General features: G+C 37.5%; 1 protein-coding gene across 3 annotated transcripts; it reads right to left on the bottom strand.

The window, feature by feature from the left end:
* Nucleotides 1-1,842: 1,842 nt before the first annotated feature.
* LOC104601026 (nuclear matrix constituent protein 1-like) lies at nt 1,843-12,792 on the bottom strand. 3 transcript variants are annotated; one of them, XM_010264215.3, is made up of 8 exons: nt 12,114-12,792; nt 8,331-8,540; nt 5,991-6,244; nt 5,622-5,892; nt 5,448-5,531; nt 3,216-5,341; nt 2,758-2,980; nt 1,843-2,648 (listed from the first exon to the last, which is right to left on the bottom strand). In XM_010264215.3, the coding sequence occupies exons 1-8, from the start codon at nt 12,444-12,446 to the stop codon at nt 2,412-2,414; spliced, it is 3,738 nt and encodes a 1,245-aa protein (XP_010262517.1). In that variant the 5' UTR covers nt 12,447-12,792; the 3' UTR covers nt 1,843-2,411. The 3 variants fall into 3 exon arrangements, with proteins under 3 accessions (XP_010262517.1, XP_010262510.1, XP_088756642.1); XM_010264208.3 differs by having other exon boundaries at nt 2,007-2,651; XM_088900516.1 differs by having other exon boundaries at nt 2,007-2,651; nt 5,448-5,527; nt 5,618-5,892.
* Nucleotides 12,793-12,913: the final 121 nt, after the last annotated feature.

Here is a 12,913-nt window from a genome sequence, read left to right on the forward strand (position 1 = left end):
GAAATGTTATTGGATAACCAATTCCCATCCAGGAGGAGATTCTGAATGATAGAAAAGTTGTCAATGGACCGTAGAAGAGAACCCGTAAGCTGAGCTGGTTGTTTGAAACCCTTATCTGTCTAAGATTCTCAGAGATTGAATCAGTCTATGGACCCATGCGACCGGCTAAGACTTCTGGAGTTCCATAATTTGATCTCGAATTGCTGTTCCAATTAACAAAATTCGTACTAGTAAAACCTTGTTTCTTATTCGGGTGTTGAATTTGAGAAGGCTAGCTGCGTTAGAGAAGCATCGGAGGTTGACTGACCCAAAAATCTAGGGGGCAATGGTGGAGGTAATTCCTACTCCTTACTCCTTGTGGGGTAGGAGCTTCTTGTTTAATATTAGAAGAGGTGGTAGTTTTGTTGGTGTTACTGGTGGCGCTGGTAGCAGTAGTGTTCAATAACCTTTTTCCATGACCAGCAACACGAAGGAGCTTTAATTGCATCTCTAACATCAAACAATTCCACTAACTGTTTGGATGGCATCTCTCTTCCAATTCCAGCCCCTAAATTATTACAAAATCGTTCAATAAAAAGCTGTGAATTAAAAATAAATAAATAGATAAGCCATCCTATCACCATCAACCAATAACGAAAAAGATTCACTTTTATTTTGTTTTTCCACTGAAAAAGATATGTTAAAACATTCAGAGAAAGAAAACATTAAATCAATCAAAACCCAGAAAATTATATCATCAGTTGGCCAATTTCAAGTAAATACTAAGGGTAGGTATTTGGTTATTCATTGGCAATTCATACCAAAAGCTCTGGAAATTTCTTTAAACTTGCTTGCTCAAACTTCTGAATCCAAGTTGAAGACCAACAGGATCCCTTGATTTTGTCCATCCTAACCAACACTTGGTGTCGGCACAAACAGCTCGGCCAGCAATGAGCCCATCGCAGGTGGAAGCATCGGAGCCGCTGAATTCTCCGCATCAATCCATATATTCTGGTTCAACAACAAATTGTAGTATTGTCATCCGTTGGCATAGAGCTCAGAAGCGATGCTCTCGTAACTGTGGCTGAAGGCGGTACAAGCAATGATGGCAGTTGAAGTGGATTTACACACTGCTGGGTCTAGTGTACACGAAGCTATCCTCCCATCATCATAGAAGGGCATCGCTTGGGTGGTAAATTTGCAGGAGGAGGAGGGCAACATGTTCTGATACTCCTTTAACTTAACTGACACTAATTTGATAAAGTGGTAGAACTTTAAATGGGCAATACGTACTAATAGATGAAAGATTAGGCAACACGTAATTAGATTGTTTAAGGCAAAAGTGAAAGATGAGATGGAGAAGATTCAATAAATATCTCCTCACACATGCCTCAAACGGTGTTCACAATACGAATATACAACGTGTGACTATCCACTACGTGAATTCATTTGAGCAAAACTGGCACGCTTTAATCAAATTTATGTGCGGACATGTAAAAATGACCACGTCGCCCAGACCCCAATCCTTCCCGTTTTAATATATATAATAGATCAAAAGAACATTAAACAAATCAAATAACAGCTCCGGCTTGATTTAGGCCCTGTTTGGTGCATTTTTCTGCACAGACTATCAACTGTTTAAAAGTCTAATAACCCATATTTTCGTCTTTTTCTGTTTGGTTGGAGAAATATCTATCTACCGAAAATCTACATTCCAAAAAAATGACTAAGGTGCTATATTACTGTTTGGCAAGGTGCATCTTTCTGAATGAAGATGAAACGGGAAAAGACAAGAAGATTAATAGGAGGTGCATCGTTCTGCATGAAGATGAAACGGAGGAGATTAATACAGCACAGTAGAAATTAACTAGACAACAATACCTACGCTCAGATGAGTCAGATCAGATAATTTATTAATATCATAAACTGAACCAACTTTAAGACAAATAAATGCTTCAAATGAAATTAAAGATCCGTTTTCCAAAAAAAAAAAAAAAACTAAAAGAACCGACTCATCGAGAGATCACTGAACCCTGGAAAATAAATATGCTTCAAATGAAAAAAAAAAAAAGGTAAAATACAGTAGTTGTTACAAACAATTTAGGCAATGGACAAGGCAGGTTCCCAGTGTCAATGTTGTGGACTGGACCATGGTTACCATATCCAATCAACCAGGCGTGTCGTAAATAATAGAACAGCCCAATATCCTAAAGAAGGAAACCAAAACAAGAAAAAGAAAAATGAAACAAAAAGAAACAAGAATGAGAGTCCTATCATCCTACCCCAACTTGAAATGAAGATCTCTAGTTACAGTATATTCCAAATGTTAATACACATTACACCAGAGAGCGCTCTTAACAGCAAGCTCTAAAAACTTGATGCAGTCAAGACTCGTCATCTCCGGTATTGCTAAAAATGCAAGTGGAATTTAATCATGTCGTGAAAAATTTCCATAGCTTCTTCCCGATTGACACTTCACCAGGATGCTCGGACTCGTCGCCATCCTCATCTTCCACCTCACCCTCATCTTCACCAACTTCACTCGCATACTCTTCCTCATAACCATACTCAGTAGCCCCTTCTGTTATTCCGTTCACTTCATCACTAAATTCCACATTTTCATTCGATTTTGCCACATCGGCATTGTCACCATCAGTTGCTGCCTCAAACTGCTATTGAGAAAAAAAATAACAAAATAGGTACGAGTCAGCCAAGTCACAAGAGTGCAGATGTAAACACACACATATATATAGAGAGAGAGAGAGAGAGAGAGATTACTCTGACAACCCCATCTGCTGAGAACTCATGAACTTCCACTATACTTTCTCTTGTTGTCACCGGCACCACATGTGCATTTTGTCCATTCTCGCTAACTTGTGGAGGTGTAATAGAAGCTTCCGGTTTAGAAGCTTCTTCGCTAGTTGCATCACCGCCATCAGTCACCTTCGTTCCTTTCGTCAGATTGGATGTTTCTTGGGCTGCTGATACAGCTCTACCCGCACTAATCACCAAATTAGATGCAATGTTGAGAACAACCAACTATATACTGACTAAGGAAATACAGAGAATATTGGCAATGGCCAACTAGATGTGGAGTAACCAAAGTGATAATGACTAGGAAACATCAAAAAAAGAAAAAAAAAAAACGAATACTTCCAAAACAAATTCAAAAATATGGCAGAAGATTGACCATCATCAGCATAACTTGTATATGTAATACCAAAATAGATACTTACGCTCTATGCCGCCTTAGGTTGTACCGCTTTTCACCTGGTTTTTGCATGGCTGGTGCAACTATTTGCCGCCTCTTCCTCCGTCCACCTGTTGTAACACTATCAGAGTGCACTTCACTATCATTTGCATCCTGCTCACTCACAGTGGTTACAGAAACATGAGCATGGTTACGCTTCCGCCCCATGCTTGCAACACCATAATCTCCTTGGCTTTCCTCATTAAGGTTGGAAATATCTTCAGTATTACCATTTGGCTGTGCATTACCATTTGGTTGTGCATTCTTATCCTCCTCTCGGTTTTCCCCAAGAATGGTCTTTGCATCCTCAACTGCCTTTACAGAATGTGTTCTTTGAGCAGGCTTGTGTTTCTTCACATATTTGCGCTTTCCACTCTTCAGCTCTGATTGTTGGGAATCTTCTGGAAATTCTTGTGCCATGTTATCCATGTTACTCTGTTCACCAACAGACAAAGTAGGTTCAGCTTGCAAGTCTCTGATGCTATTATCTGTCTGGATCTTCTGGGCATCAAAAGAATCACTAGGTACCACAAATGATGGTTCTGGTTCTGGTTCATCTTCAGTGACAACTAATCTTTTTGATGTCTCTTTTTCTACATTAACTTCTGGAACAAGAAATGGGGATTCCATATGCAGTCCTTGACCAGCAACTTGCTCATTCCTCTTGATCGGGGACAGGTTAAATATCCTCGATGTGCATTTCCGCAGCCAAGACATGCGTCCACCAGGAGGAGAAGCCAAAACTGACCCTCCAGGAGACACTTCAATTTTTGTCCTCTCAGCACTAGCACCACTACCTTGAATAGACTCCTTTAGATAATCTGTGGCCAGTCTTGGCAGAGGAAGTGCCTCTGCATCATCAATTTCAGCAAGGGTCCAGAGATCAGAGAGAACAAATTCACTTGTTAATTCTCCACAGCTGTTGCAATTCTTGTGCTTCTCTACAAATGCAAGGAAGCGTTCCCTCTCCTTCATAAATTGTTCCCTCTGGTCCTTAAGCTTCCTGCTACAGATACCAAGTTCATCAATGTCTTTCCGCATTTCAATCTGGTATCCTTCAAGATGCCTTTTGTTTGCAGCAACTTCTTCGTTTTCTTTTTCGATTCTAAGCCTTTCCAACTTCAGTTCTTCCATTTCTCTTCGTGCCACTTCCGTTAGGAAATCAATATTATTCTGTTCTCTTTCCCTTTTCTCTTCAAATTCCCTTTCTCTTTCCTGCAGGTGTTTTTCCATTTTGTCCTGCCTATTATGAAAATCAGCCTCAAACTCCCTTTTCTGCAGCTCAAAGTCACGAAGCATTTTATCATGCTCACTCCGTGCTCTTTCAGAAATCACTAATCGCTCATGCTCCATGCTGGCAGCAAATGATTCTTTCTCCAGTTTGAGAGCTTCCTCCTTCCTCTGGATTGAATCCTGAATTGCCAGCCTTTCATTTTTCAATTTTTCTTCTTCAGAGGTTTTCAGCTTCTCCAGCCGTTCTCTCTCTTCATTCATCTCTTTTAGCTCTTCCATAACTTTAGTTCTCTTCTCATCCAACACTTCCCACTCTCTCTCAAAATGCTCCCTTTCCTGCTTCAGATCCTCAACTTCCTTCAAAAACAATTCCTTCTCAAACCTGTATTTATCCATCTCTTGCTTCAACTGTGATTGCTGCTGAACATGATCAGCCCTCTCATCTTCAGTTACTTTGAGCTTTTCCCTCTCTTCACATATCTTCAACTGCTGCTCCTCAATGTCAGCTCTTATCTTCTCAACTTCAGCCTTACTTATCTGCAAGTTTTCTCTATCAGAAAGCATTTGTTTCTTCTCCATCTCCAAGTCCTTCTCCCCTGCTTTTAGAGATTTCTCCCTTTCTTTCAAGGCTTTCAATTTTGACTCAAGGTCCTTCTCTTTCTCCTTGGATTTCTCCAACCTTTTTTCCAATGCCTGCTCCCGCTTGCCAAGTTTTTCCTCTTTGTGGTTAATTTCAACTTCTTTCTGCTCCAATGCAACTACCTTGTTTTTCAACTCTTCATCCAGAGATCTCCTCTTTTGCTCCAATTCCAACTCAAACTCATGCTTTTTCTTCTCCAGAATGGAGTTGTGCTCATCAAGGAGCTTCTGGATCTCCATCTGCAGGGAAACAAATAGTGTGAAGTGTCAACCACAGCTAAAGAAGAAATTCGGAAATCTAATAACTCAAAACTGGTATAACAGTGTTATAGGGATAAGAACCCACTTTTTCTCTAGCAATTAGCTTCTCTTCAAGCATAAGCAATTCCTTCTCTTTCATCTCCAGGTTCTTTTTGACAGTATCAGCTTCCTGCACCAAAAGAAACAAAAGAAAAGTGTCAGATGCATGGGTATGGATTAACAAGAATTTAGGAGTATCTCAACAAGAACAGAAACATGCCTCCTCCTTCACAGCTAGGTTTGCTAGTATGACATTTATGTCATCTTCTTTCTTTTTTAGAGTTACATTAGTAATCTCAATCTTCTTTTCAGCATCTTCGAGGTCCTTCTCTCTCTGCTTAAGAATCCTATCTTTTTCATTTGCCTTCTCCTCTCTCTGGTTCAGAATCCTCCGACCCTCACACAGCCTCTCTTCTCCCTCCTGCAGTTTCTGTTCCCACTCTCTCAAGTCCTCTCTTTGCTTAGACAAAGCTGTCTCCTGCACTTCTCGCCTAAGAAAAGAATGGACAGATTTTACAAGATAAAGATGGAAAATGATATTATCCAATGGATATGAAAAATAAATTGGTCTGGACATAATAGTGCATACTCTGCATTTAGGGACAGGCGCTCTCTTCGAAGGACACACTCACGAGCATCCACCTCTTGCAACTTCCTTTCTATCTCTGAAATCTTTCTATTTGCCTCAGCACCCTTGGCCTCTGCAGCACGCAATTTTGCTTCTACCTCCAACGACTTATCCTCAATGTTCGCAACCAATGCATTTGCTTCAGACAACTTTGTATCAGATGTGAATTTAATTTCTGCATACTCTGCATGCATCTCACGTAAAGCCTTCTCAAGCTGCAGGACCCCACATGTTCAGGAAACAAGGAGAGTGAATGACAACATAATAGTCTGGCAGAATGTCCATTTATATTTGTTATAAATGAACCAGATATCTTTTACCAGAACAGTGCACATAAGTGGGTGGGTATAGAGAAAGAGATAAGGAAACTAATAGAGAAACCTACAAATAGGAAGTTAAAAAATGCCTCAAGAGCATTATTATTATTCAAATTAAAGAAGAATTTTTTTATATATATATATATATATATATATATCAAGATTAAGTGTGGCTGCGAAATTGATTTGGAAAAGATGAGTGTTGCTGAGATGAAGATGATAAAATGCACAGGTGGAAATACTGGAAATGATAGAATGAGGAATTAACACATCAGCAACAACTTAAGAGTTGCCCAATGGGTGACAAGATGAGAGAATGTCAACTGAGATGGGTTGTCCATGTGCATAGCTGGTCAATGACTGGTGCAATCACTCAACCCTTTATAGAGTGCACAGCAAGACAGGATCATGTAACTCCAAATAGGAAAGCTTCTTTGAGTCGAGTTGAGTTTACACTACGCACAACTAAATACTTAAAATAAACCCAGGGACCTCTCAAAATCCTGGCCAAAAGAAGTAGGGGTGTACAATCAGTCGGTTCAGTTCGGTTAGAACCGAGGACCCAACCGACTATTCGGTTTGACCATTTTCTCCAATCGAACCGAACTGACCCTAACTGAATTCGGTTCGGTTTTCAGTTCAGTTAGGCTCCAACTTCACATAAATGATAAACATTGTTCAACAACTAATAAATAATTTATAATTAATAAGTGCTATTAATTAAAAGTTAAAATGGCCCCAAAACCCAATGGTTTTAATTAATTGACTATTATTATTAACTAAAAGTTAGAATGCCCCAAAGCCCAATGGTTTTAATTAATTGACTATTATTATTAACTAAAAGTTAGAATGCCCCAAAGCCCAATGGTTTTAATTAATTAGCTATTATTAATTAAAAGCTATGCCCAAAGCCCTATGCCAATGGGGAATTGGCGAATTGGGTATTTTTCAAAAACAATTAATAATTAATGAGCAATTAATGATTAATCTAGGTTTTAATTAACAATTATTAATTAAAAGTTATTCACAAACAATTAAAGCCCAATGGGAAATTGCCAAATTGGTCATTGGGAAATATAATAATTAATTAGCATAAAGTATTAAATAGATCACATTAAATATTTAATATACTTCATTAAATAAACACTAATTTGTTTTTGGTTCAGTTCGGTTGAAAATCTCAACCAAACCGAACCGAAACCAAAAAATGATTTTTTAAAAAACAAAAACTGAACAGAACCGATATCCGAATTACCCGAACCGAACTTGCTTATTCGGTTTGGTTCAGTTTGGTTTTCAGTTTATCAACCGAATTTGAACACCCCTAAAAATAAGCCATAATCAATTCAACCATGTCATAAGTCGAGAAATAGAACTAATAAAGGCAACAGGATTGAAGGAAGAACCTCCAACCTTTATGCTTTTCTACCTTTTTAAATTTAGCAAATGTCATAGATAAGATATGATTGCTAAACTCCAAAATAATTACTCTAGAACCTCTACCATTCCTCTCATATATTATCGGTTCAAAAAATAGCTTTTTTACTTTTTGTCATTCACTCAACTTTCATAAAATAGCAAAAAATGAAATAAATTTTCTCCCTTGTCACTGTTTTCCATCATTTCTTTCCCCTCCCAAAGTCTTCATCCTTGAAGAGAAGCTCCATTATTAATCCCAACCATGAGGCAACTCACCATATCTCCATGTCACCGCCTCCCCTAATCCCACCAAGTAAGGAATAACAAATAACTAAATAAGCAAACAGCAATGCTCTACAAGATGGGAATTAGAGAGAATGTCAACCACAAGAAAACAAGATTAAATCCATGAACTCTCTTTGCCAAGGGGTTTTTTTTGATAGATTCTTTGCCAAGGGGTATTTAAAAGTTATAAGTAACTATCCCAAAATCATTTAAAGCTATAACATTCTTTAGACAAAGTAAAGTAACGAAAAAAGAAAACAATAGCAGGCAGATATCATACATCAGCCACACACTGCTTCTCAACACCCAAAGCCTTCTTCAAATTTTCTTCTCGCTTCTCTACTTCAGATAGTGCAATTAAGTGTGCTACTTGTTCACGCTTAATGATCTCCTGTGCTTCCAATAATGCTTGCCTGGTTTCTTCACATTTAGAAGTCCACTCCTTCTTCTCAATCAGAAGAAGTCCCATATTGTATTGGTATTCAAAAAGCTGCTCACAAAATGAGTTGGTCAGGCAAGAAGAGCATGCCAAATTTGAACTGAAAGAAAATACGAGGAAAATATGTTGAAAGCAGAAGGTAAATCAGCTCATGTATAAAGAAAAACATACGCAATATGAATTCTATTGATGGAAAAGAACACCTTTAGATGAATACCAAATCAAGCCAAAAGAGCAAGTGCTACTATTAAATAATGACAATGGGAAATAGAGACTATTTTGATACACTATTTGGGAGTTTATAAAATTAACTTACTTCAAGAACAGATATAGCAATATAAATACATAAATAGCAACTATCCAGATGAGAAAATCATAATGGCTTGAAGGAGATATAGTCATTCAGCTTGATAAAACCATAATTATTATCATCAAATAAAAGGAGGGGCAATGTTATGCATATGTAATATTGAGTCAGTGTTTCAATCAATACTCGTCCACTTTGCAGTTAAATAACCTAGTTGTTGTAGTCATGACATTATTTAAAAATTAAGGATAAACCTGAACAAACACAAAACCTATCAGCTTCAGTGTTATCAATAAAACTTATAATTAATGGGTCTAGTAGACATGCCAAAACTTGGCAATCAGCAAGACATTTCTTGTAATATCCTGATGATACCCCAAGCTGAAGTCAACGACAAAATCCTGGCACTTAGCATTCTAAGACAAGGAGTAAACATTCCAGTCTCTTAATTCCTATGTTCTATATTTGTGAAGTATTTTTGTAAATAACATTTATTTATGATCCCCATGCTTTTTCAAGGTTGATAGCCAGTGTTGTATAGACACAGACACAAATCAGAATTCAATGCTTGTCCTGGAGCCTGACTCAGAAAGAAAAAAAGTGAGTTGCAGAGACATCTATAGACAAGTATAGTTGCATAAACTATTAAAATACTCTATATTTTAATGAACTTAACATTCTAAACCAACAGAAAAAGCTTTTAAAAGATTATCTTTGCTACTTAATAACATTTTATGGGGAAACAACATTCAATGTGTACATTAACTATTCATTTATGTCAAATAAGCAATGAGAAAAAAGAAAAATGACATAGAGAAGTATCCCTCAAGAATCCATGGAGTTCTGGAGTCTGATGTGTTTCTAACGTATCCATTTAGGAGAGTCCACTCAACAATGTCAGTAGTTGGAAACCCTCAAGAATCATGTCAAATCCAATGCATGCATACAACCAGTAAGGTAGGAAGATGCTTGGTCGTGGCAATATGGTAGGTTATTAATATATTATTCCCCTGAAACAGCTGTTAGACAAATCCCTTGGTTGAAAGGAGAATTATGCAAAAACCAAATTTTGATATTCAAATGTGTGATCCTTCACTAAAGATGCCTTTGCTAATAATGACCATTAAATTTCTTTTATCACATAAGAATTGAATAACTCCTTTCCTTGCCAGGCAGGCTAGGCAGCCTCTCTTTTGCCAATGTTGTGAAACCTGAGTACAGGTCAAACAGGAAAGGCAAACATATAGTTTTCCCTATTTTAACCAGTGTTTCACCTAGCCCAAACTATCAAAATAACCCAACATACGGATTTTTAATGCTGTCACATTTCCAATTTTTTGGGTTCAAATATCCAATTCTCAAGACATTGTTTTCTTCAAATACCCGGTTAGACACAATAGGCAGCAGTTCAAACCAAATGAAGTAGCTGCTAACACTGACAGTCTGACACTTTGACTCAACTCAACTAAGCCTTGTCCCAACTATATGTATAGTTGGCTCAACAATATGGATCCTGTTCTGCAGTTCTACCCTTTTAATGTCAATAGATACCATTAGAAAACCAAGAAAAAAAAGAGGCTGTACAGAAGACACCAATAGTCAAAAATTGGCCTCAAATTGTGCAACCATTACATGAAATAGAGCCAGTTTTATTGATCCTTTTCTACTGTCAAAGAAAGAAACAGTCAACACCCTGGTACAAGTAATTCAACAATGGCCTGGGCATGCCCTTTCAAATGCAAATAATTCGATTACTTCAGTACTAGAAATGCATTAATATCGGTACTGACCTCATCACATATCAGATGCAAGATCCTAAACCTAGTAATATACCTGACAACAACATAATTTGTAACTATGCCCACTGAGGTACTAACTTTTGATGCCACTAATTAGCAACTCTTCTTTTATAATCTTCACTCATTCTATTGCCAAACCCAAAACCCAAAAAAAAGGCAATCAATAGTAGAGAATCTATCAGGCTCCAAGATTTAAGTCAATATACCCAAGCTTTGGTCCTGTCGCCCAACCATATCTGTCACTTTTAAAACATATTTCATTATAATACAGTGAACAATGCTCTGAAAATCGTAATTGTATCATAAATCATAGAGAAAATTGAATCGTGAATCGTATTGTAAATCGTAAGATTATTTCTATTTTTTACAAACTTGTCAAAATTTTAAATATAGATATGCTAAAAGGATAAATATATATGGAGAAGTGTTTTACCCTATTTTTAAGTCATATCTATCATATATGTACCTAAAATGATAAAATTTACCACTTAAACAATAGAAGTCTAAGATGATATAATCATGTTTGACTTGAAAAATAATCCACATACAATGGCTCTTTATCCAACATATGATAGAAAATAAACTCAATGTATGGACTTCAATAAAATAAATAAATCAATTTTCAGTAAGGTCTTTAAAACAAGACACCCTTGACAAAACTAAATATAATCAAAATAAAAAGACAAAGTAGAGAACTAATTCTTAATTGAATTGATTTGAATGATAATGAACCATAGGAATCATATAAATAGTAAGATTATGAATCAAACCATAGGATTTTTGCAGAAAAGGATTAAGACAAAAGATATTAAGATTTGAATTGAAACCCTTGGGATTCATGATTCAAATCATGAATTGTATCATAAATTGTAAGATTTTAACAACATTAGACAATGAATCAAGAGACATGGAATGAGAAAAAAATATGGTCGTGGTCATATAGAAAAAAATTCATCCAAAAAAACTTACTGACGGTATCCACTTACTGATTGTCAAACCTATTTTATTTAAACATATCATGCCAGAAAGATTAAGGACTAAGGAAAAAACAAATAGTCCTACAAATTGAAATAGTTGGACAACTCCATCGAGTAACAGAACAGAAGAACCACATAGTAACCCTCTTCAAGAGACCAAAAGTCCAAATATTTTATTTACAACACTAAGATTGGTTTCTGTATTATTTTGACAATAGTGTAACACTGTGCATGAGAAACATATTGATTGTTGACTTGTGTATATTGAACTCGTTCATTTTCCATTAACAATTTGTTTGCATCACACTAATTCGGTTTTAATCGCTATAAACAGTTATGGAGTATAAGAAACACTTCAATAAAAAAAAAAAAAAACCACACCTTTCTAAAGTGCAAAACAAACTTTTCCACTTAAACATAAATAAAAGAAGGAAAATCAAATGCACTAAAAAACCCATCAGAGTTGAAGGAAAAAGGTGAAGAACATTAGACAACAGGAACAACAAATGGCGGAGTAGAATGGAATATAAGAACACCGCACCTCATTTTCAAGCTTGGAGACCTTCTCGACAAACGCTAACCGGTCCTTCTTCTCCAGTAACGCCTCGTCCAACAACCCAGCCTCTTTAAACCGTTGCCAGTCCTCCTTGTCAGTACCACTTTCCAACCTTACCACCGCACTTCTCCCATTCTCACCTAGAGAACCCAGCGGAGGCGAGGGCCCTTCAAGAAAAGCAACATTTTTTCCCTTCGCAACACTTCCATCACCACCTCCACCGTTCCTAGGGTTTGAAACAGACGCGCCACCATTTTTCTGTGCGTCACTCGGCGTAGGTGACCAGCCCGACCACACCTTCCTCTGCGGCGAGAACATCAGAGATTGCACTGCAATAAATCTTCCAGGAAACCCGTAGCCCCGGATCTCGGGTTCCACTTCATAAGCAAGAAATTGAAGACCAATTAGACCCTAACGGGCAAGAATTCGCTCGGTTATTTTTGCTCAAAAGTCCGAAACCCTAATTTCACGAATTAGAGAAACATAGAACGAGCAAGAAACGGAAACCCCGATCGGACGTGAACGGAATTCCCAAATTCCGTCAAGTCGGAGTGCTGAAATCCGAAACTCACACAACCGAACTAACCCTCACGCTTTTTTCTGCGACCGCAGCCTTTTTGCTCCATGCTCTGCGCCGATCCTCTTTCTTTTTTATCTGTTGGAACTGGAATTCGATTTTTCCTTTTACGATGTTATCCTTCGTTTGGAACCTTGGCTTCAGTATCATGGAGGGCATTTCAGTCACTTCACAGGAAGAACTTTCGGTACAGAACGTGCGCTTCGAA

This window comes from Nelumbo nucifera, chromosome 3 (assembly GCF_055504915.1).
Source record: "Nelumbo nucifera cultivar China Antique chromosome 3, China Antique-T2T, whole genome shotgun sequence".
Taxonomy (NCBI): Eukaryota; Viridiplantae; Streptophyta; class Magnoliopsida; order Proteales; family Nelumbonaceae; genus Nelumbo; species Nelumbo nucifera.